The sequence below is a fragment of the Sinocyclocheilus anshuiensis genome, unplaced genomic scaffold, assembly GCF_001515605.1.
Source record: "Sinocyclocheilus anshuiensis isolate Anshui unplaced genomic scaffold, SAMN03320099.WGS_v1.1 scaffold966, whole genome shotgun sequence".
Classification (NCBI taxonomy): domain Eukaryota; kingdom Metazoa; phylum Chordata; class Actinopteri; order Cypriniformes; family Cyprinidae; genus Sinocyclocheilus; species Sinocyclocheilus anshuiensis.
This window is the reverse complement of record NW_015540909.1, coordinates 142,323-163,760: the sequence shown is the minus strand read 5'-3', so window position 1 is coordinate 163,760 and position 21,438 is coordinate 142,323. Positions and strand designations below refer to the sequence as shown.

General features: G+C 37.1%; 1 protein-coding gene across 1 annotated transcript in view; it reads left to right on the top strand.

The window, feature by feature from the left end:
* The first annotated feature begins 19,705 nt into the window (after positions 1-19,705).
* The window catches only part of LOC107689184 (A disintegrin and metalloproteinase with thrombospondin motifs 2-like), an 82,722-nt gene continuing 80,989 nt past the window's right edge, over positions 19,706-21,438 (top strand). The window contains exon 1 of the mRNA XM_016487108.1: positions 19,706-19,892. Coding sequence (XP_016342594.1) covers positions 19,808-19,892 — 85 coding nt within the window. The 5' untranslated portion in view covers positions 19,706-19,807. The remainder of the gene's footprint in view (positions 19,893-21,438) is intronic.

Sequence of the window (21,438 nt, the reverse complement as noted above, 5' to 3'; positions counted from 1 at the left end):
AGATAGATAGATAGATAGATTAAAATCAGATATAAAGATAGACTGATTAAAACTAGATGATAGATAGATAGACTAAAATCAGATATAGACAGTGATTAAAACTAGATAGATGATAGATTAAAAATCATAGATTAGAAAAGAGATAGATTAAAACCAGATATAAAGACAGACAGTGATTAAAACATGATGATAGATAGATAGATAGATTAAAAATCATAGATTAGAAAAGAGATGATAGATAGATAGATAGATAGATAGATCGATAGATTAAAAATCATAGATTAGAAAAGAGATAGATAGATAGATTAAAATCAGATATAAAGATAGACTGATTAAAATATGATGATGATAGATAGCTAGATAGATAGATAGATAGATAGATAGATTAAAATCAGATTAGAAAAGAGATAGATGGATAGATAGATTAATATCAGATATAAAGATAGACAGTGATTAAAACTAGATAGATTAAAATCAGATTTAAAGATAGACTGATTAAAACAAGATAGATAGATAGATAGATAGATAGATTAAAAATCATAGATTAGAAAAGAGATAGATAGATAGATTAAAATCAGATAAAAAGATAGACAGTGATTAAAAACATAGATAGATAGATAGAGTGTTTAGTCCAGCTGATGATGGTGTTTCTCAGCACATAAAATCCACAATAGACTGTTAGAATGCAATTTTGCTGCCTTAAAGCTGAAGTTGTTTACAGGTTGGGTTTATCCTTGGATAGGCTTCATTTGTTTTGAAGTTTCATTTCAAGGTTTGGGCCGTAGGGAATCTTTCTAAATTCTCTCTGTAAGTCTGTATCTTGGTTATAACGACCCTAAGCAATGATCGCTGCTAAAAAGCTTTTTCAGACAATCTCTTGGGTCGGCCACTTTTTGAGGTATGATCGCTTTAGAATTTGCTTGGCTTTAGACCGAGGGCCTTAATGCTGATCCTAAAACCACATTTGAAATGATCTGGTCTGCTGCCAGCAGAGTCATTTTTACCAAATACACGTCCATGCCTGGGCTTGTCTATCCCGAGGAGGTCTATAATTCATAATTTCATCAGGTTTTGTGACTCTAATGATACAGTGAGCTCCATCTGCTTCTTTGGCCCTATACTATTAGGGGGAAAAATGTGCTCATTCTAATATTAGGCCTATCAGTCTGATAGGTTTAGTAGATATGCTACAGAACCATCAATAATCAATACTCTGATCAGCAATCCTATGATGTTTTAACCAATAGCAAAGTTCATTAAAGGGGTCCTATTATGCTTTTTCACTTTTTCAACTTTAGTTAGTCTGTAATGTTGCTGTTTGAGCATAAAAAAGATCTGCAAAGTTACAAAGCTCAAAGTGCACTTCAAAAGGAGATATTTTATTATCTTAGATATTTACTTTTCAAAAACTACAACGAACGACTCGTTTGGACTACAACGCATATTTTATCGACGAATGGGACGAGACCTGGTTGAGCTGCACTAGAGAAGGCAACGAGTGTTATCACTATGTCGGAGACATGCTAGCTTTCCCAAGGCAGACGAACTTAGAGTGGTTACAATCATCCGGGTTTAAATCGCGCTCAAATTGATTTGATTTTGACACAATATTTACACTGAAGCTCGCAGGCGGCTATGGTAAGTAGCCGGCGTGACATTTCCCGACCAGGCGCCGAGTGCTGCCAATCACAACACACACTGGCCCAGCTAACCAATCACAGCACATTTCGTATTTCAGAAGGCGGGCCTTCATTTGATACAGGAACTATTCGAGCCGTTCATGCCAGACTGAGGAGAGAGGTATTGTAATAATGTAAAATATGTGAAAAATAATGTGTTTTTCGAACAACCTAGTATGAGAGCCTGTTCTAGTACACCCCAAAAACAAAATCAAGACTTTGTCAAAGAGCATAATAGGACCCCTTTAAAGGCCAATTTCAACTACAGTAAATGCAGTTAATCCACTAAATTAACGCTTCTTTGAACACAGAAGGTAATAATCCAAGTCTCACTTAATTAAACATGATGTAAGCAAATTTTAATAAATAGTATGCAAAAAAGAATTGTACTTGAAAGGTATCATTGAAATAGCACGCTAAGACCACCCTTACCTGTGAGATATGTTTGCAATTTCCTATCTATCGACACCGGTATACACAGCCAAACGTTCTAAAAGGAATAGAAAGAGGAAAATAAGGAGACCAAAGAGCGACAGAACAAAAAAAGAAGCAAAATGAGAGTAAACACTGGCAAAGCATTTGATCGCTGGAGGGAGCTGAGAGTTTCAAAGTGTATAAAAATGGATGCCAAGCTCGCTTTGCTTCTGCTTGACAGGTAAAAATACCAAAGGGCAGAAAGGTCATGTCTGGTTCTGGTGGAAGTTTGTTATTTATAGTTCTTTCATAGAGATTATTTAGCAAAGATGTTTGTGAGTAAGCAGTAATATTCAATTTAAGAAAAAAAAATTGATAAATTGAATTCAAGATATATTCTTAGAAAACAAAACAAGACTCAATTTTTCTCAGTGCATTTTATTGTGAGTTTCTTTACCCTAAAATAAGACAAAATGCTGGTTAAAAATGATTTTGCACTTTGTAATTTGTATAAATTCAGATATTTGGTCTTCGGAATGTATGGAAATATGTTACAGTATGTAAATAGTTTAAACAAGGCAGTACAATACACACCTACACTTATGTTCGCTTTAATTGAAAAATTGTCATAACAGATTATGCATGAAGATAGCAGAACTGTATTGGTTAATATTTTGACCATAGGAACAGTAAAGGTTGTAGGCCACTAGGTACAACATCTGGTGTCAAGTTTATGGGCTGCTCAACAAGCATGATGTCCGTCCTAATGTGAAGCAAATGGCCTGAAGATTGAAAAAACTCCTTTTCTCTGGATTTAGAAATATATTTATTTTTTAATTAAGACTTTGTCAGATATTTTTTATGACATTTTTATTGTTAGGTTTACAATTTTGTTTTCTCAAAAAGACATTTGATGCCTGCAGTTGGTTAAGTAATTACAATGGTTGAACACTTGTATAATATTATAAATGTAGTTTGAAGCACGTTTATAGCCGAAAATAGATTTTGTTCCATGGAAAATGGAAGCTCATGGTCCTCTGCTTTTCGTCCTCTTGGGCTCATAAATTGTTCAGTGGGTTTCGTAAATGAATAAATCAAGTATCCTGAGGTTCTGAATGAGTCGCCGGTAATACATGTGCATCTTTGTATTTCGGGATTTCATATTTTAACAACAGATTTCAGATGTTATTTGACGTTCAAAGACATGCAGGTTATCAAATACATGTGGAACCATTTATGCAGTGATTTTTGGTGGTATATCCACAATTCTTACAGTGTGTTCCTTTGAGAGGAATGCAAAAGGATAAGAAGTTAAGACAGCCTAACATGGCTTGACTAGTGCAGTTTGTAGAGCATATATAGAGTGCTGCAGTCGTGACGTCAAAACCCGGAAGACTAATTCACCACTGGTTTCCTCAAGATTTCCCTATGGGATTTTATAATGGGTTTTTCCATTCATGAGTAAAATAAGGTCTGTGGTTAACATAACTTGATAATACTTTGACATTTTTTTTTTCTATAATGTAAACTGCACACACTCATACCCCAAATATTATTTTCTTTTTTTCAAATAAACATAACTGCTGCAAAATTAGCATTTTTGGTATGGGTGTGTATAATTCCCTAAGTATCTTTAAGTTAATTTTACCTCAGACCTTCTGTTACTCATTAATTGAAAACCCCCATTATAAAAACCCACAGGAAAATCTTGATGGAAACCATGGCAAATTAGTCTTCCAGGTTTTGACATCACGTCTGCAGCAGAGCACTGGTCAAAGCCGGTCCGTGAGCACATTGAATGTGTCTGCAACCATAGTTATTCACATGTATGAATATCTACATGTATCTATATCTACAGTAGACATCAGCAGATGATTTTCATAAGATTTAGTTTATCATTAATGTTAGATAATTCTGCATGTGCTAAAAATACTTGTTAAAGCTTCTATGAATATTACTGATTATAAGAGAACGTTAGAAAATTGCTCTTAGCTTCTAATGAAAGAAGAGAACCGATTATAAATATTCTCAACTTGGCAACATTATTCCATTTCTGTGGGAATTGAATTTAATTGGTTGTGGTTTCTTTTTTACAACTGCACAATGTTGTGGCATGTCGGAAATCTCATTGGTTTTTATAGTGAGTGACGACAGCATTTAAAATATTGACCATGGCGAATGTGTTGTTGTGTCTGGAGCAGTTGAATGAGGTATCGCTGTAGGATGGAATAGTGACCCAAAAATTTAAATTTGCTCTTAATTTACCCTCAGGCCATCCAAGATGTAGGTGACTTTTTTCTTCAGTAGAACAGTAAAGATTTCAGCTGAAACCATAGTCCTTGGTGTTTCATAAAATGCAAGTCCTTATGGCTACCGTCACGTTGAGAGTCAAAAAAGCATTTACAGACACCACAAAATTAAAACCTGTGACTCCTGATGATATATTGAGCTCTTATGAAGCCAAACGATTACTCTGTGTATACGTCATTACGCAACAGGTAGTCTTGTGAAAGCATTCAGGACGGTTTGCCTGAGGCTATGGATTATAATGTTGTAAATAATGCTCAGTTTGTTGCACAGACCAATCATTTAGCTTCATAAGACCTAAATATATCGTCAGAAGCCACGAGCATGAATTTTGTGGTGCCTGTATATGCTTCTTTGACTTTCAAAGTGACTGTAGCAGTGGACATGCATTTTATGAACCACCATGGACGATGAATTCAGTTAAAAATATTCTTAACTGTTCTAATTAAAAAAAAAAGTCATACATCTTGGATGGCCTGAGGGTAAGTTAACAGCAGTTTTTCATTTCTGGGTGAACTATCGCTTTATAGCTCACAGAGATGGATTAAAAGCCACACAATTCTTATTTTGATTACATGGGTTGCTAAACTCCTCACAGAGAAATTCACTGTCTTGTATCCCAGTCGCAGATTACATTGTTATTTTCAGTGGTAGTGCAAATATCAGTGCTCCGAGAGAAGTGCTACCACACACACGCAGATGGGTCCTGACTGCAGTCACCTCACTGAGGTTGATTTGACGTAAATGTCTGCAGACAGCTCCCAAATGCATCCTCTACACTTCCACGAAGTTGTGCTCCGCTCACAATGTCACCTGCTTTCTTTCCCTTTTTGCTAAAAGCAGAAAAGTTCATTTCGCAGAGAACCCCCCATCGCTCTTTAAACCGAACAAACCCGATTGATTACTTGTCACCCCCTGGGTTGCTTCCTTACTTTTGTCACTTCAAATTCTCCCCATCATCCATCTGAGGCTCACAAGGACCTGCGCTACGTCAAAGAGTTATTTAAGTGAACCCCCTCAAATTGAGTTGTTGATGAAGCCACGCTCTGAGGTGAGAGATTTAGAGGACTGAAGCTAAACTGCAGCATCTAGAGCCAGGGAGAGGCGTTTGTCTCTGCCACAGTGTCGGCGGGACATCAAGGACACTGATGTTTGTTAGCGGGGGAGCGAGGCTCAGCTGGAGGTGCAGGTACAGGTAGGATGAGGAGATGCAGGGTGACAGCAGTTCCAGGTAGCTGCCGATGCTGAATCCGTGGGGAAATGCTGAGCTCAGCAGTCTGAAGTGAAGTTAACAGAACAGGCAGCTTGCAAAAATGCAAGGAGGAGTGCGAGGTGAGAAGGCACAGCAAACATGACTGAGCAGATGGGAATTTCTTATTGTTTACCAGAATCTGCTCATAAGGGAACGTGCTTTGGTTGTGAAAGAGCTCCTTTTTTTTTTTTTTTTTAGCTTGAGCTCAAAATTTTAAATATGGAAAAATCAGTGCATTACCTCAATTCATTACACTCTCTTCTTGAAAGGAAAAGCAGAGTTTATACTATATTTGCATGTGGCGACATGTTTGTAATATTCTAAATGTTTGTCCAGAGCCTTTGTAGGAGCTTTGATGCCTATGACACACATCCTTAAGCAATTTTGCATGCTTTTTGTCCATCTGGAGAAATAAAAGGTGGAGAGTTTTGCTTTACTGCCCATGTATTAGGCTTGCAAAGTTTGGCCCTTGATTGTCCACGCCATCAGGGTGCAGTGAAATAGGTCACCATAAAAAGAGCTTCTCTTGGAGGTAATTAAATTAATAAGGAAGAAAACCCATTTTGAGTGGGTGATTTTTTAAGTTCAATGTTTGCAGGGAGTTTACGGGGAACATGTTGTTGTCAAGCCCAATTTAAGAATAAGCTCTTTGAAAGACAATTTGATGAAACCAAGAACCTGAAAGCTGTGAACCAAAAATGATTATCAAAATAAGGAATCAGTTTCTTTATACTTTGTGTGCTTTTGAAGGGCCTGTCAGCAAGCTGTGCTGTGATTTAATACATCAGTGAAGACTTTTGATTTCTTTTATTGGACAAAAAATGAGACAGTCATTTATGTTGTGGCGCTGAGCATTGTAGAGAGGCTCGCTAGATTTACCGACAGGACGAGCAGTCGAAAACAAACTGTTCCTAAAACACCAGGGGATTTCAATTCTTTAAGTCATTTTTTGGAAGATTCCCCCTCCATTCCATTCCATTCTATTTCTTTCCTGTCCAAAGTTTCAATGCCTTTGATCATGCGAATTGAAAGCAGAAGATGTGGTGCACATTGTGGAGAGAGCCAGCAATAGAGGCTGCTTCTGGTTAAACAGAGGGATTAAACCTCGCAATCTTGTTTGGTGCACAGTCTGTTATTCAGTTTATATTCACATTGTGGGGATGTTACAAAGGAAAGGAAAGGCTTTTTACAAGTCTATTGCTTTCGCCACATTTCAGAACGATGTAATCCTTGGCACATTCAGTGAATTAGGGTATGAAATAGGGCCTGAAACTCTTAGAAACTTTATATTTTAGATTATTGGATTTATGATGGCAATCTACATGTAATTGTACCTGACACGTTGTTTGGGTGGGTTAGAGGGAGGGGGTGTTACAAAACATTAAATTATCTGGAAATTTAATGTATTGTTTGCCCATTGAAGAAAATAAAAAGTATGAATAATAGAAAAGAAACTTTATATTTTAAATGACTTAAAATATTTGCAAATGGTCAATGAGAACCTAACCTTTATAAAATGCTTTTCGTCCACCTAAATATTATATGAACTGTTATTTTCTATCAATTTTATATGAGTTTTGCAATTTATGAGCCCTGTTGTCAAACTATGGGACATGTTTAAAAACACATTAAACCCTTTGTGTGGTTTTATTTCCAGGCAGTAAACAGATACACACTAATATTGCATTACTATTATAATACTGATATTTTTATAACTAGACATACATTATATGATCATGAAAAAATATATAGAAAATATCACAATAAAATGTATAAAGTATGATAATGATATTTATTTGATCTTTTTACTACAGTAACTTGAGGAACAGGGTTTCTCAATTTTATGGAAATTAACATTTTGGGGAAATTATGTCGTAACAGGGTTGTAGAATGTGAATTAAATTAAATTAATTAAAATGATTTCATAATTAATATTTTGGTCACACTTTATATTAGGTGGCCTTAACTACCATGTACTTACATTTAAATTTAATCATTTGGTACAATGCACTTATTGTGTATATACATGTTTTTACATTGTATGTATATTTTAAATAAGACCCACATGTAATTACATCCGTAATTAATTTCTGTAATTCAAGAGATTCAAGATTTTTTTTAATTACATTTATAATTACACTGTTGACCCATTACTTACACCTTAACCCACCTATAAAACTGTCCCTAAACTTGCCCGTATCCCACCTCAATATCAGCAAAAGTGTTTTGCAATACAATATGAACACAATAAGTACATTCTGCTTTTTTTTTTTTTTTTTTGATGCAAGTACATAGTAGTTAAGGCCACTTAATATAAAGTGGGACCTACATTTTTACTACAATGAATATCATTCATCAGATAATCATATAGATATTTAACAGATAGACATTGTTTTATTAATGCGTTTAAGCTCTTTCATGCTGGGTAAATAAAGAAAGAAAAGCAATGGATTTGCGCTTATAGTAATACATTTTTACACCCTAAAATTATTTTTTAAAAAGTTGTTTTACAGCATTTTGCATTATGCATTATGCACAATTGCATTATGTTTTACAGGGACATGCTATTTTAGTCTTTCTACTTCAAATTTCACTTTTCAATTTAGCGTTGCTTGCCAGTTTCTTTGTAATTATTTGTGAAACTTATTAGCAATTTCTGAGTGAATTATTTTCAATGTACCATATTCATGAAAAGAGCCCTTTGTTTTTGACAATCATTGTGCAAAGGCAAATCTGTTGTCTTCTAATCGGAATCCTTTTCTATTTCCTCTGTGCTGTGAGTGCACATTGAAACAGTTGATTTAGAGGAGGACGTGTTTCCTGCAGGAGACACCTTGTCTATGAAACACCCTCTAATGAGGAGCGCCAGTGTCGCTGTGTGTAACCACGGTGACAGTCTTCCTGATCCAATTTCGAGGCAGATTCCGCTGGCTGCTGTCACAGGCATGTCTCATACAGCCCACTCATACTTTAGCCCCACAGTTCTGTATAAGTCAATGCAGGAGAAGATCCAGAAGACCTTGAGGTCCTCCCGGACCATATTGTGCACTGCTGATCTGGCATATGGCTGCTCAGTGGGTTTATTGTGTGGTTCAGCAGGGAGCTCTCCCAATCTTCCTCCATTAAACAGCAGAAAGGAATAACCTTCACCTGAACCCACTCGGGATATCACTATGGAGGTGCAGTCGGCCCTTCGTCTCCATTGCTTGAGAGAATAATGTACTACTAATGTGTTAGATGCATTCCTTGAAAATCCCTCGCCATTCTTCATAGTCAACTCAGCCGTGTGATCTCACAAGCTGATGACACAGATAAAACAGGTTTATGATTTTATTGACATGTTTGTTTCTGCTTGTTAAATGTGTACTCAATATTTTTTGTCATTAAAAAGTTTACACTTAAAGGGGGGTCTAATGCTATTTCATGCATTCTGAGTTGTTTACACTGTTAAAGAGTTGGATTCTAATGATAAACATGGCCAGAGTTTCAAAAAATGATTTGGATGCATGACGGAGTCTGTGCCAAATATACTCCGAAAAGTTTCGGAAAGTGTTTTTCGAGCATGCTTGACTTGCTCGAGAAGAATGTCTCCAAAGTAGGGGTTGAACGACTTCAGATTTTTTTAAAGTCGAGATTTATTTATTTTACTTATTCTATTTATTGTCGCTGATGATGTCATTAATGAACAAATAAGCCTGAACCTGATCTAAGATTTGAACAATTTTGTGCACAGCTATGGAATATGACACAGCGCTGCCCACATGGCTATTGCTCCTATAACAGCTCATTTTTATCAGTTCCTTTGTCTTTGGGTTGTTACATTTCTCACAGACTTCTGCTCGTTCTAAATCAGATACATATAAAGTAGCACTGTAACGATTACATTTATATGAATGCATTAGTAAGAGAGTGATTGCGTGTGTGAATTCATTATACCTGGCAGAATAGTGGTGTGGGTTTTAGCTACTAAAAAAAATGCTACCACACTTTTCAGTTTCTAAGCTATATTATTGAGAAATCATAGAACAGTATTGACAATACATTTCTGTGCCGCGCTACTATGTGCGCGCGATCTGTGCATGATGTACAAGCTACTGTTTATAGCCTATGCGTGTGCGTTAGAATGCTGATTGAACTTACATGTACAATAAGCTGTTTAAAATGTGCATTCTCCCATTCAATTTCGAGCATACAGATGGTATATCACATGTCTTGTGGAGCGCTTTAGAAGTATGCATTTATTTGTCATTTTAACTCTGGAAACGGAGCATAAAAGTGGACTTCAAAGATTTTTTTATCATGTTGCGCCCTCTATAGGACCAGCGACTAGTTGACCTCAAGCTAAAAGCGTCATGGGAGAGCATTGAAGTCAACTAACCGACTAGTTGGTGCAACCCCTGCTCCAAAGAAGCATGTTTTTGGTTGTAAGGGAAAGATAACCTTAACCTTAACTTACGTGAACAGTGGATGCAGCAACGGAGTTTCGCAAGTGTTTCTTTGTTCCCGTCATTTCGGTGTTCAATAAACAAGGCCCACTTCAATGTTGGATTTGCACATCGTTTGATACTGAAAGATGGAGCGGTTCCAGCGATAAAAGATCCCGGTCATGATTTGGAACTGCAGGCGGTAAGTAAAACTGCATACAATTTCGGTGTTTTGTTGGCAATCAGCGTGCAAGTGCTCGTGACTATGATAATGTAAGACAAAACTAAAGACTCTTTGGAGATAAAATGGATTCAATACTACTGTACTCAAGATTAACATGAGATTGGGCGAAACTGTGTGTTCCCTTTAAAAAAATAAACAGTCTGAGTTGTCCTTTTACAGACAGGGGGTCGCCTCATGTTGGCAGCCATTTTGAGATCACATGACCAGTCAAATACTGTTCGTTTTTACCACTGTTAAATCCCTTTATTGGTCACATTTGCTCACAGAATAAATTAATCATGTCCGTCTGCAAAAAGTGAGTGGCTGAAGTTTGTGTTTGTGTGATGCTTCATCCACACCACTAGGTGTCAGTATGTGTCTAAGACAGCTGTCAGCACGATAAAAAAAAATACTGAGAATACTGAGTATGCCTTTAAGAATAAAAAAAAATGTCTAATCAGGCTTATCAGTTTGTACATGTGTACAAGTTTGTGTTTACTTCAGAAAACTGAACAACATCCTTCATAACAGTGCCAGACTGCTCCCTTTACTAGTCCTTTCTGTTTTCTTTCTGGTCATGTAAATGTCATTCATAAATCAAGCAGCTCAGAGACCCTGCTCTTGACTCTTGAAGGTCTCCAACCAAAACCTTTCAATAAAGTCTTCTTGTGGGTTGAGCCACTGTATAAAATCATGACTCCTTCAACAAAGTGAAAGCAAAACAGGTTTGCCACGGAAAAATACACTGTTGAGGTATAAAAACCCTCATGAGAGTTGTAAGAAATGCGTGGTGATGTAATTTTTTCTTCATATGCAAATGTCTATCCACCAAAACGGGTTTGTGCTTCAGCTGAAAGGCATGGCAGTAAACCACACTGCCATGGTGTCGAGGTGTAAAATATGTTACTGGAGTGTATGACCTACTTTTCAGCAGTTGTTCATAATATATTCATTGGACTCAACAGATATATTGTTTCCTTAAAGGAATAGTTCGCCTAATAGTTTCTTTTTTTAAGCAAATATCACAAATTTTTTAAGAAGATCAAATTATTTATGAACACATTTCCTGTTTTATTTCTGCTTGTGCTCACATTTTGGCACCATTTTTTTCAAGCAGTAAACAGGTAGGACATACTGTTTACTTCCTGAGTGATTTTGACAGACATGCGGTTTTATAAATAATATTAAGTGAAGCAATTTTGTTGATTTATTATGTATATTATGAATAATACGTTTTCCTTTTGAGGCTTTTTTCTTCATAAGATGTCAGGACAGTGGTCTCATTACTTGACTTTATGCCCCCCCCAAAAAGTTGATCTTAAAAGCCCTGTCCAATTTTATTCTATGAAAGAGAGCAGCATTAACATTCTTCATGACATCATCTTTTATTTTCCACAGAAGAATAGCTTTAGAATGACATGAGGGTGAATACATTTTGACAGAAGTTTCATTTTTGGGTGAACTATGAACTAAGTGTCTTGTCAGTACTTGTATTTCTGTGCTTGTATGCTTTTAAGTGTATGTTCATGTAATCCATGTGTCTGCTCAGCAGCAGCCGTTTAACCCAGCAGGTCACGTGACGTGAGTTTGTGCGGAAGGAGTTTCAGGAGGAGAGGGGAGAGAGGGAGCAGAGGAACAAATGTGAAACACACGCTCTGGCGGGACACACTGGCTCGGCCGTGGTTCGTTTGAGAGCCAGCAGTGACGGCAACATAGATCCAACTCTGTTTTACAGCCACTAACCAGCAACAAGCCCCTTTAGGGCTTACAACTGCCAGCTGTGGGCCCTATCCATGCAGTCTCCGATTAAAACCAAAAGCTAAGTAAGACAGCATCTCTGTCAGCTTGCTGAAGTGTCCTCCTCTTCCTGGATCCACATGAGTGAATCATATGGTGGACTTGGCCGGGTGCACCGGAACAGGAGAGAAATTCAAACAGTGTGATACATGCATTGGGACATGTTGTTGCACATGTGGTGTGTGAAAATATCATCTGTCGTAATGTGAATTAAGCATCTCAGAGACTTTGGATGGTTCATGGCTGGACACGTTTAGACTTTAGGTTGTATCTGAAGCCAGCTGCAGTATGTATCTGTTGGTTTATGAATCTAAAGGTTGTGTTTAGCTGCAGTATGCATCTATTGGCGTTTCCCTTCAGGCTCTATTACATGAAGTTTGCTGACTCATCTTTTTGTCCACACTGGGCAGTGAATGGGTAGGAATAGCAATAGTCTATTGTCGCCTGACAATATTGTGTTTACAAATGAAAATTTATATTTAAAAGTGTAGTTTGTGTTGAATATGCTTTTTTGTTAAATACATATAAACGTTCACTTGGAAAAAGTCTAATATTTATCTAAAATGGATAAATATTAGAATATCTTATATGGATATAATTAATTAATAAACATAAATATTAATAATAAATATATCGTTTATGTTATTATTTTAAGAAGAATGTTCATGCTGCTCTCTTCAATACAACGAAAATTCATTTAATAATAATACTAATAATATCATTATTCAAATTTGTTTAAAACGTAATATTTTCATTGTATGGAATAGAGCAGCATGAACATTCTTTATATATACAGTCAAACCAAAAATTATTCAGACACCAGACATCATTTTTTATATATTTTTTTTACTAGTGGGTGGAGGGCACTATAGTTCATTTATGTGTGGATATTATACCCAAAAATTCTTCATACAGTGGACTACCAGTAAAATTGATTAAAAAAAAATTTGGGACCAAAAATTATTCAGACACTTTGAGCTGACCATGTTTTGGGTCATGTTTTAGCAATTGCTAATGCGACCTTTTTACACCAGAGACTGAACATAATTAAGCAATGCTTGGCAATTGGTTGACCTAAATTGGTGTTATCTAATTGTGTACTTAAATTTAACAACTGACTGCTGACAGCTATTCAACCTAATTCATCACGTACCTTTCTATCAAAGTTATCTGACATTATCAAGATGAATTCTGAGTTCTTATCATATTTTATTACCATTTTCTAAACTATAGCGAATAAACTGTGATAATGTGAGAAATGTTAAAGGTGTCTGAATACATTTTGGTTTGATACATACATATATATATACAGGAGAATGTTTGCATATCAATTAATTTTTTATTTAATTTGTGCTAGTTATCCATATAGGTATTCCAATTCTAAAAATGCTTTGAGAAAATATCGCAGATTGCCTCTGAGGGTGTTATTTAGACAAGGATTAATATACATGACCATCTGCTTTCACATTCACTTTTTTGCAACTTTTTTCAGTTCAGTGAACTAAAACTCAAGTAGCCTTTTCTCATCTGACCCCATCATACAAGTTCAAATGACAAAACTCTCAACTATTCCCAGGATATGACCTTCCCCATAAATATAAATTGCACTTTTAACAGCTTTAAAACAGTCTTTGGCTATAATAAGGGTTATTATTCAGTATTTACATGCAGTTATCCTTAAAATGTATACTCTCTGCACCTAGATTGCATTTTGGATGCCAGCTACAAGATAGGTGGTAAGTTGATTGCCTAGTGTAAAGCAGATAATCCCAATAATTAATATCTCCTTCAAATTTATACAGTACATTGTGCCCTACTTTTACAGATTTTTTACAGTGTATATTTATGATGTTTTTTTTTTCCTTTGGATCTTGGCAGTCCACTTTTAGTGCAGCATGAACATTCTGCTAGGTATCTGCTTTTGTGTTCCATAAAAGAAACAAATGGGAATAGGTAAATAATGAGTATTAGTAAAGAAAACAATTGAAACTTTGTTTTCAAAGGAAAACAACGATTTGAAAAAGCAGTTTACACAATCACATTTTAAATGGTTACCAATGTTAAAGTCAGGTTGTTTGTTTGTACTCAGCTAAAGCTCTATGGGTCCTTGCATGCTATCATCAGTGCACAACATTCTTTAAAACACACTGAAGGCCTGTCATTGTACTTTTAGAGCCTTTACCCCACAGAGGTGGTTGGAGAAGTAAAGGTGCTGACAGATAGATGGCACATGATCCATTTCCTCCTGCACCACAGAGATGCATTAGATATTCTTTTTCCAAGAACCCAGCATCCAATCTCACCAGGTGATTTATTTCAATAATCCACTAATTTTATAACAGAGCAGGAAGCGTCTTCTCTAACGGCTGTGTGGTCCTGTAGAAGAATATTATGTATGATATTAAAAATACTATGACAGGTGTACTCATTTTTAGTTATAAGAAATAGAAAGGGGAAAATGAAGAATGATTTCTACAGATACCATCCATAAACTCAACCACAAAAAGAGCATTTAATTTTTCCATGAATGTAATAATGCTACTGTTTCCTTGACAAGTGCGAATTGCTAGTACTCATTTTCTCATTCTGAAATTTCTGAATAGGAAATGAACATCTTAATTATTTATTTTCCTTCTGAAATGCTAAACAAATCAATGGGTCAGAGTTTGGCTGGTTAGTTTCGGCAGTAGATGCCGAAAGTACACCATTAGGCAAGCAAAAAGCCTGTTTCTTAATTTATGGCCATGTAAAGTAGCCATTGTTACACCGTGTCCTAACTACACACGACGCGACAAGAGTCCAGCGACAAGCAATTTGGGTGTCCACACACCAGACGCGACGCAACAGAATCAATCAAATATCACAGCCAACCAGAAGCGTGTGTGGGCGGGCTTGTTGTGCCGAATTCTGCACCCCTGCCAGATTATGCACCCCCTCGTTGAAGTCGCTACCTGATTGCCTAATTCCAACCCCACACCTAATCCTAACTCCCCCACACCTACTCCTAAACCTACCAATACTAGGGGGTGCATAACCTGGCAGGGTGCAAATTTCGGCACTACAGGGCTCTCTATGGAAGTGCACTGCACTTGCAACGAAATGGATATATAATCTAATTCATAAATATTAAAGCTTTTTAACATCATTAAATGTACATACTGAGTGACTGATAACATCTTTGTTATGGAATACTTTCGTTGGTTCGCAGTGAGTTCACAGTTTTAACGGACATCTTTGCTTTAAATATTTTCAAGATCTGAGGTAAAAAACAAATCTGTTGTTGCTTTCAGTATGGCTATAAGGTCACACAAAATTATATTTAAACTCATATTAGAGACGTTTAACTGTCATATAGTATGTATGTTGTTGTTCCATCCAAAGAAATAGAAACCGTTTCTAAATTAGAAATTTCGCGTGTCGCCGTCGCGGCTAGTTAGGGCAAAAACTCCGATTAACATGGAAAAGATACCTTTTATCATGTGTCGCGGCATCGCGTCGCATGTATTTACACTGAACAAAATTATAAACGCAACACTTTTGTTTGTGTGTGTTTTGTTTTTTTGCAAGTATGATTTATTCTTAAGCAATATTCTCATCAGTTTTCTATCAGCTGTGACATATAAATCTGTGTGTTTTTTATATTTTATCCAAGAGCATTTTTTTAACCTTTATGGAGGGCATTTACCCACTAATCTCATTAATACTTTAATTTCAAATTCACACTGAAAAATACAACTGCATTAAATAATATTATGATATTCTTTTAAATATTTTTGAATATACAAACAAGAAATGATGGTGGAAATTATACTTTCAACGAAATTAAAACGCCAGTAGGTGCCAGTAGTGAGCGTTTAATGAGTGAGTTATTGAGTCGTTAATTCAAATGATTCGTTCAAACAGCAGATTCATCAGATGTTTATGCGTGGGCTAATGAAACTTTGACTCAACCGATTCGTTCAAAACACGGAATCAATCAATAATGAATCGGTTGTTTGCTGTGAGGTGCGCTGTGTTCCGCCTAAAATGCAAGTGACCTAATATTATTGTATTTGCTTATTGAACGGTTTATATAACTATTAAACAGTCGTAATGGTGAAAACGTTGTGTGATGTTGCCTAACTAACTGTATTTTAAATATAAAAACGTTCCATTTTGAATTTTTACCTCAGGATGAGTTTCTTAGTGTTCCGCGTTTTGATTTCTCCTGGAGAGGATGCGTGAGCCTCGCCTCAGCAGCGCAACCTTATTCCCTCGATAGATGCATTATATAGGCTACAGTAGCTATATGCACTATTCACCACTTATTCCAAATGTAATAAAATCAAAATAATACTTGCGTTTTGGTGTTTACATAGTTATTTTTGGTTACTGATGTTTTAATCTGTCTGGCGTTAATGAAGTGTTAATGTCGAGCCCTGGGCCCGCATCTCAAAGATTCGAAGAATCCTCTCTGAGAGCTCCTAATTTAGCTTAAAAATGTCTAACTAGGAGTCTTAGTTTAAAAGTTATTCAGGACCAATCTGAGAGCAACTCTGAGCGAGGAAAAGACAACAATTGTTATTTTAGTGAGGAGGAGGGGTTGACCCCGTTGCTAGCTATGGCCAATCTGTATAAAAACATGGACGTAGTGTCCGTGACGTCACCCGTAGGTTCCTGAAGAGGTTTTTGAAGCTCAAAATTGGCGGACGCGGCCGTCGCCATCTTGGCAGCGCGTCACCGAGCGTCACTCCCGGATAATCGAAAATGGGTAAAAAGGAGGGAGCTGGTTGCTGAAACCACGCCCACCTAGCTCGACGGTGGTGACAGCAGCGGCAATCCACCTGTCACTCAAGTGGCCACGCCCTTAATTATGCAAAACTTTAAGGCTTAATATAATTTAAATGGATGATTTATAAAAACATTCACCCCCCTCACAGTTGTCATGAAGGGCAAAATTAGCTATATAAACTAAAATAATTTTTTGAACCTGGCTGTAAACGTTTTTTTCTGCTGTAAAGTTGGGTATTTTAACATGGGGAGTCTATGGGATTGACTCCCTTTTGCAGCCAGCCTCTAGCGGCCAGTTGATGAATTACAGTTTAAGTCACTTCCTTGTTGGTATCACGAGAGAGAGCGGGAGGTTGCCGCTTGGCTATGACACAGTCTTTTGAAGACTGTGATTGGTTGGCTTAGCTCAAAAGTGATTCAGGACCAATCTGAGAGCAACTCTGAGCGAGGAAAAGACAAAAACTTTTATCTTAGTGAGGAGGCGGGGCTGACCCCGTTGCTAGCTATGACACAGTCTTTTGAAGACTGTGATTGGTTGGTTGTCCAAGAAGGAAATAAAAGAGCGCTTTTAAGTGTAGGGTCTATTATAAGCCTTCACTTTGAAATTGCAGGCGTAATTTTTCCTGTTTCACCATACTCTCTCTCTCACACAAACACACACACATTATATATTTAGCGGCCAGTTGATGAATTACAGTTTAAGTCACTTCCTTGTTGGTATCACGAGAGAGAGCGGGAGGTTGCCGCTTGGCTATGACACAGTCTTTTGAAGACTGTGATTGGTTGGTTGCCCAAGAAGGAAATAAAAGAGCGCTTTTAAGTGTAGGGTCTATTATAAGCCTTCACTTTGAAATTGCAGGCGTAATTTTTCCTGTTTCACCATACTCTCTCTCTCACACAAACACACACACATTATATATTTATATATATTCTTTATTTTTTATTTACCATGCTGTCATACTTAACGTATTTTATAGGAAATAAACAGCGACACAATAAGGTTCTAAAAGTGCTGTAATTGTTTGTGTTATCACTTTGCTTATAGAAGGTTGTGACAGACCCAAATCATCACTGCTGCATAGTTGCATTTTTCCAGTTGCCAAATATGTTAATGTAGTGATTACTTCCATTTCTGGCGCTATGGCATTTCTGCGCGGTGTCGGAGATGTTAGCGTGTCTCTAATAAGATCGGTCACAAACATGATCCCTGCACGATCTAATGTGTAGCGTCTTATTAACTCACTGTCATGCATTGTGCAACACATTTCTTCTCCCTCTTCCTGTTTCGTCCAATTTCTCCACTGCTAAAGAAACTCTTAAGCCTCTTAAAAGTCCTTGTCCGCACTCCTAACCCTTTTGAAACTTAAGACCTCTTTTAAGGGTTAAGATGCTTTCTGAATTACTTTTTTCTTTACTAGGATCTTTGCTTTAATTTTAAGAGGAAACACCCACATTTCTAAGAATTTTCTTAGAATTTTGTTACTAGGAGCAGCTCTAAGATTTTTCATGAATACGGGCCCTGGAGTCTATTGGCGTTTTTCCACTGCGTGGTACGACTCAGCTTGGTACGGCTCAGTACGGCACGGCACGGTTCGGCTCGGCTCGGTTTGCATTTCCACTGCAGTTCAGTACTGCTTTAGAGTGGGCGGGATTATTCACATGTCTTTATAGTTGCGCCGCCTCTACTACCACGACTCCTAAAAAAACGTGTTCATTCCGCGTTGCCCCATCAAGCTCTGGCTGGATCTGCTCCTCTGCTATCAACGAGAGGAACGTCTGTTCTTCCGCAACAGACAACAAAACTTTTTGGTTGTTAAAAAAAGGTGTGCTCGTTCAAAACAGTTGTGTTCGATCCTTCGCTGGCTGTGCTGATTTAAATCTAGCGGTTCTTTTGTGTTTGTGTCGCAAGTTCGGTGACGCAGGTAGTGACGATTCTCTCCGGCCAATCCGTGATCAGCAGAGTTTACACGTCACGTTTTGGTAACGGTACGGTTCACTTGGAACCCCAACCGAGGTGGTACTAAAAAAAGTACCAGGTACCAGGTACTGTACCCAGTGGAAAACCCCCCAAAAGTGAACCGTACCGAGCCGTACCGTGCCGTACCATGCAGTGGAAAAGCGCCATATGTGCCCTGGACGGCCCCGGCCCAATTTAAACCCTGCCTATTGTAAGCTACATTTAAATGCATATGATTTGTAGTCAAATGTAATAACATATTATTATTATTATTATTACTATTTTTATTATTATTTAAAGTATTATCTTCTGTCAATTACATAGTATGAACATGGCGGTGCCAGTGAGGGGCGACCTGCTCCTGTAGAATAAAACGACAGGTTGTTTGAAATCTAGAAGACTGATATGATTGCCTTCTAGTGTGAGTATACAGTCATTAATTTCTTTGTGTGTAGACTTTAGAGAAAACAACTTTAACACAATACTTAATACACTTCTTTTCTCTTATATATTGTAGACCTTAGCCTACCTCCATATTCTTCACCTCTTATTTCTACTATTACATGTTTGTTTGTTTTGCATTACATGGTTACTGGGTGCGTCTATTAAACTTATTAAACTTTTTAGAGAAAAAACAACAACTTGATTCTGACTCTGAAGAGTGAGTGTAGCATGTTGTTATATAGCAGTGCGTCACAGGACAGGAACCATAAGACTCGTGTTCCCTTTTTGTGTTGATGAGAAGAACTATGGTGGTCTTCTGTTGTCATTAGAGGATCTGCATTCACGCTTACTGTGGACTAGAGGAGGAGAGGGGGCTGGACAGGGAGGGTGAGAATGAGAGCCTATCTTCCCCAGCGCACTTTGCAGTCAGTCTGGAAGGGGAGGGGGGAAGGAGGGGGCAGCGTTCGCTGCTGGATCTTTTATCTGAGATCTCACAGTCCGCCTTTCGCCCTTGCGCTCTCCCCTCTCCGCGGACCTGCCATGGATGTTACTCCTGGATGTGCATTCTTCATTATTTTCCTTCACTTTCAGTACGCGGATACTCTTTACATCGCCAACAGTATAGGTACGTGGAGATGTTTTTATTGTCAGTTCTGATCACGGTTAGTTTATGCAGGAGATACGGATCCGTTCGGATGTTCAGTCAGCGTTATGAAGCAGCAACTCAGTTTCTCTGTTTCATCAACTTATACTTTTATAGAAAGGAATGAGTTTTCAGAGTAAAATAATTTTATTGTCAGCGACGTTTTCACTGAATTTGGGTGTCTGGAAGTTTTCATGGCATCTAAAATGAAAGCTCTCTAACTTTTGTCACAGTAAAAATAACGGCATGATACAGTATATACATTTTATTATATTTACGAATTTGGCGTTGATTGTGAAACTCAAAGGAAGTGCAAAATCCACGCGACCTGTCAATAATGTAAAACAGCTGATGGATCTTGTGTCTCCTGCTTGAATTAACTGTCGCAAAATGCCGACATTACTGTCAAGATGAGTACAGAGGAGAGTAAATTATACAGAAGAACCATGCACATTATTTTTACTGTCAACTTAGAAAAGACAAATCATATTATAGTGTTGACTTTTCTGTAAGCTGCTCTTTCCTATGAAGTGAAGGACACTTATGCATAGGATAAACAGAGCAGCCAAATGTGTTGCTGCTTCTCTCATCAGTATGATAGGAATGCATGACACATTGTTTGGGAGAAAGGGTAAGATGTGTCGGCCCCTTAATCTAAAAAAATGTACAGTTCTTGTCCTGTGACCATATAGATAGGTATTAATGGTCATATTCAGTTGCCTGTGATTTATAAGGGATGCACAATAGAAAAGTGTTTTTTTTTTTTTTGCATGTCAAAATGACATGGCAGATGTACTCTCAAGGAGAATTTATGCATATATAAAAATTATATGCATTTTGGAGAACTGCCAATTTAAATTTTTCTAATGTTTCAGATTCTTTGGAGTAAGTTGTGCCATCTGCTTAACTAGCGATAATGAGTTTGTCACCATTTCATATTTCTCCGCAATTGTGATGGTCGGAGTTTTTTCAGTGCAATAAAGAATGTTTTTGTTAGTTTTTTTTTCTAACAAGAATTTAATCAATTTTAAGTAATTTTAAATTCAATTCAATTCATTTATTTGTATAGCGCTTTTCCCAATACAAATCGTTGCAAAGCAACTTTACAGAAAATTAAGTTTCTACAATATTTAGTAGTAGCTTATCAGTGGTGACTGTCAGTTAATGTACATATGGCAGAAATGTACGGAAAAATCAATTAAAGACGTAATCAAACAGACTATGAACACTATTAACAGCAATTATTATATGATGCAATTAAACTTATAGCAAAATTTGGTAGTTATGTTGTTTCAGGGTTGGCATCATCTAAGGTCCTCTGAGTGGTTGGTATCATCTCTTCTCAGGTGTTCTGGTCTGGATCCAGACTGAAGCTTGTGTAAATCCTAGTTAAAACAGAGAAACAAATAGAGACATAATTAGCGTAGCTGCTGTTCCAACCAATCAAAATTGATTTGTTTAACCCAAACTAAAGAATAATAATGTGCATTTGATCAGATATAACTGCAGTAAAAGATTATGAGATGCA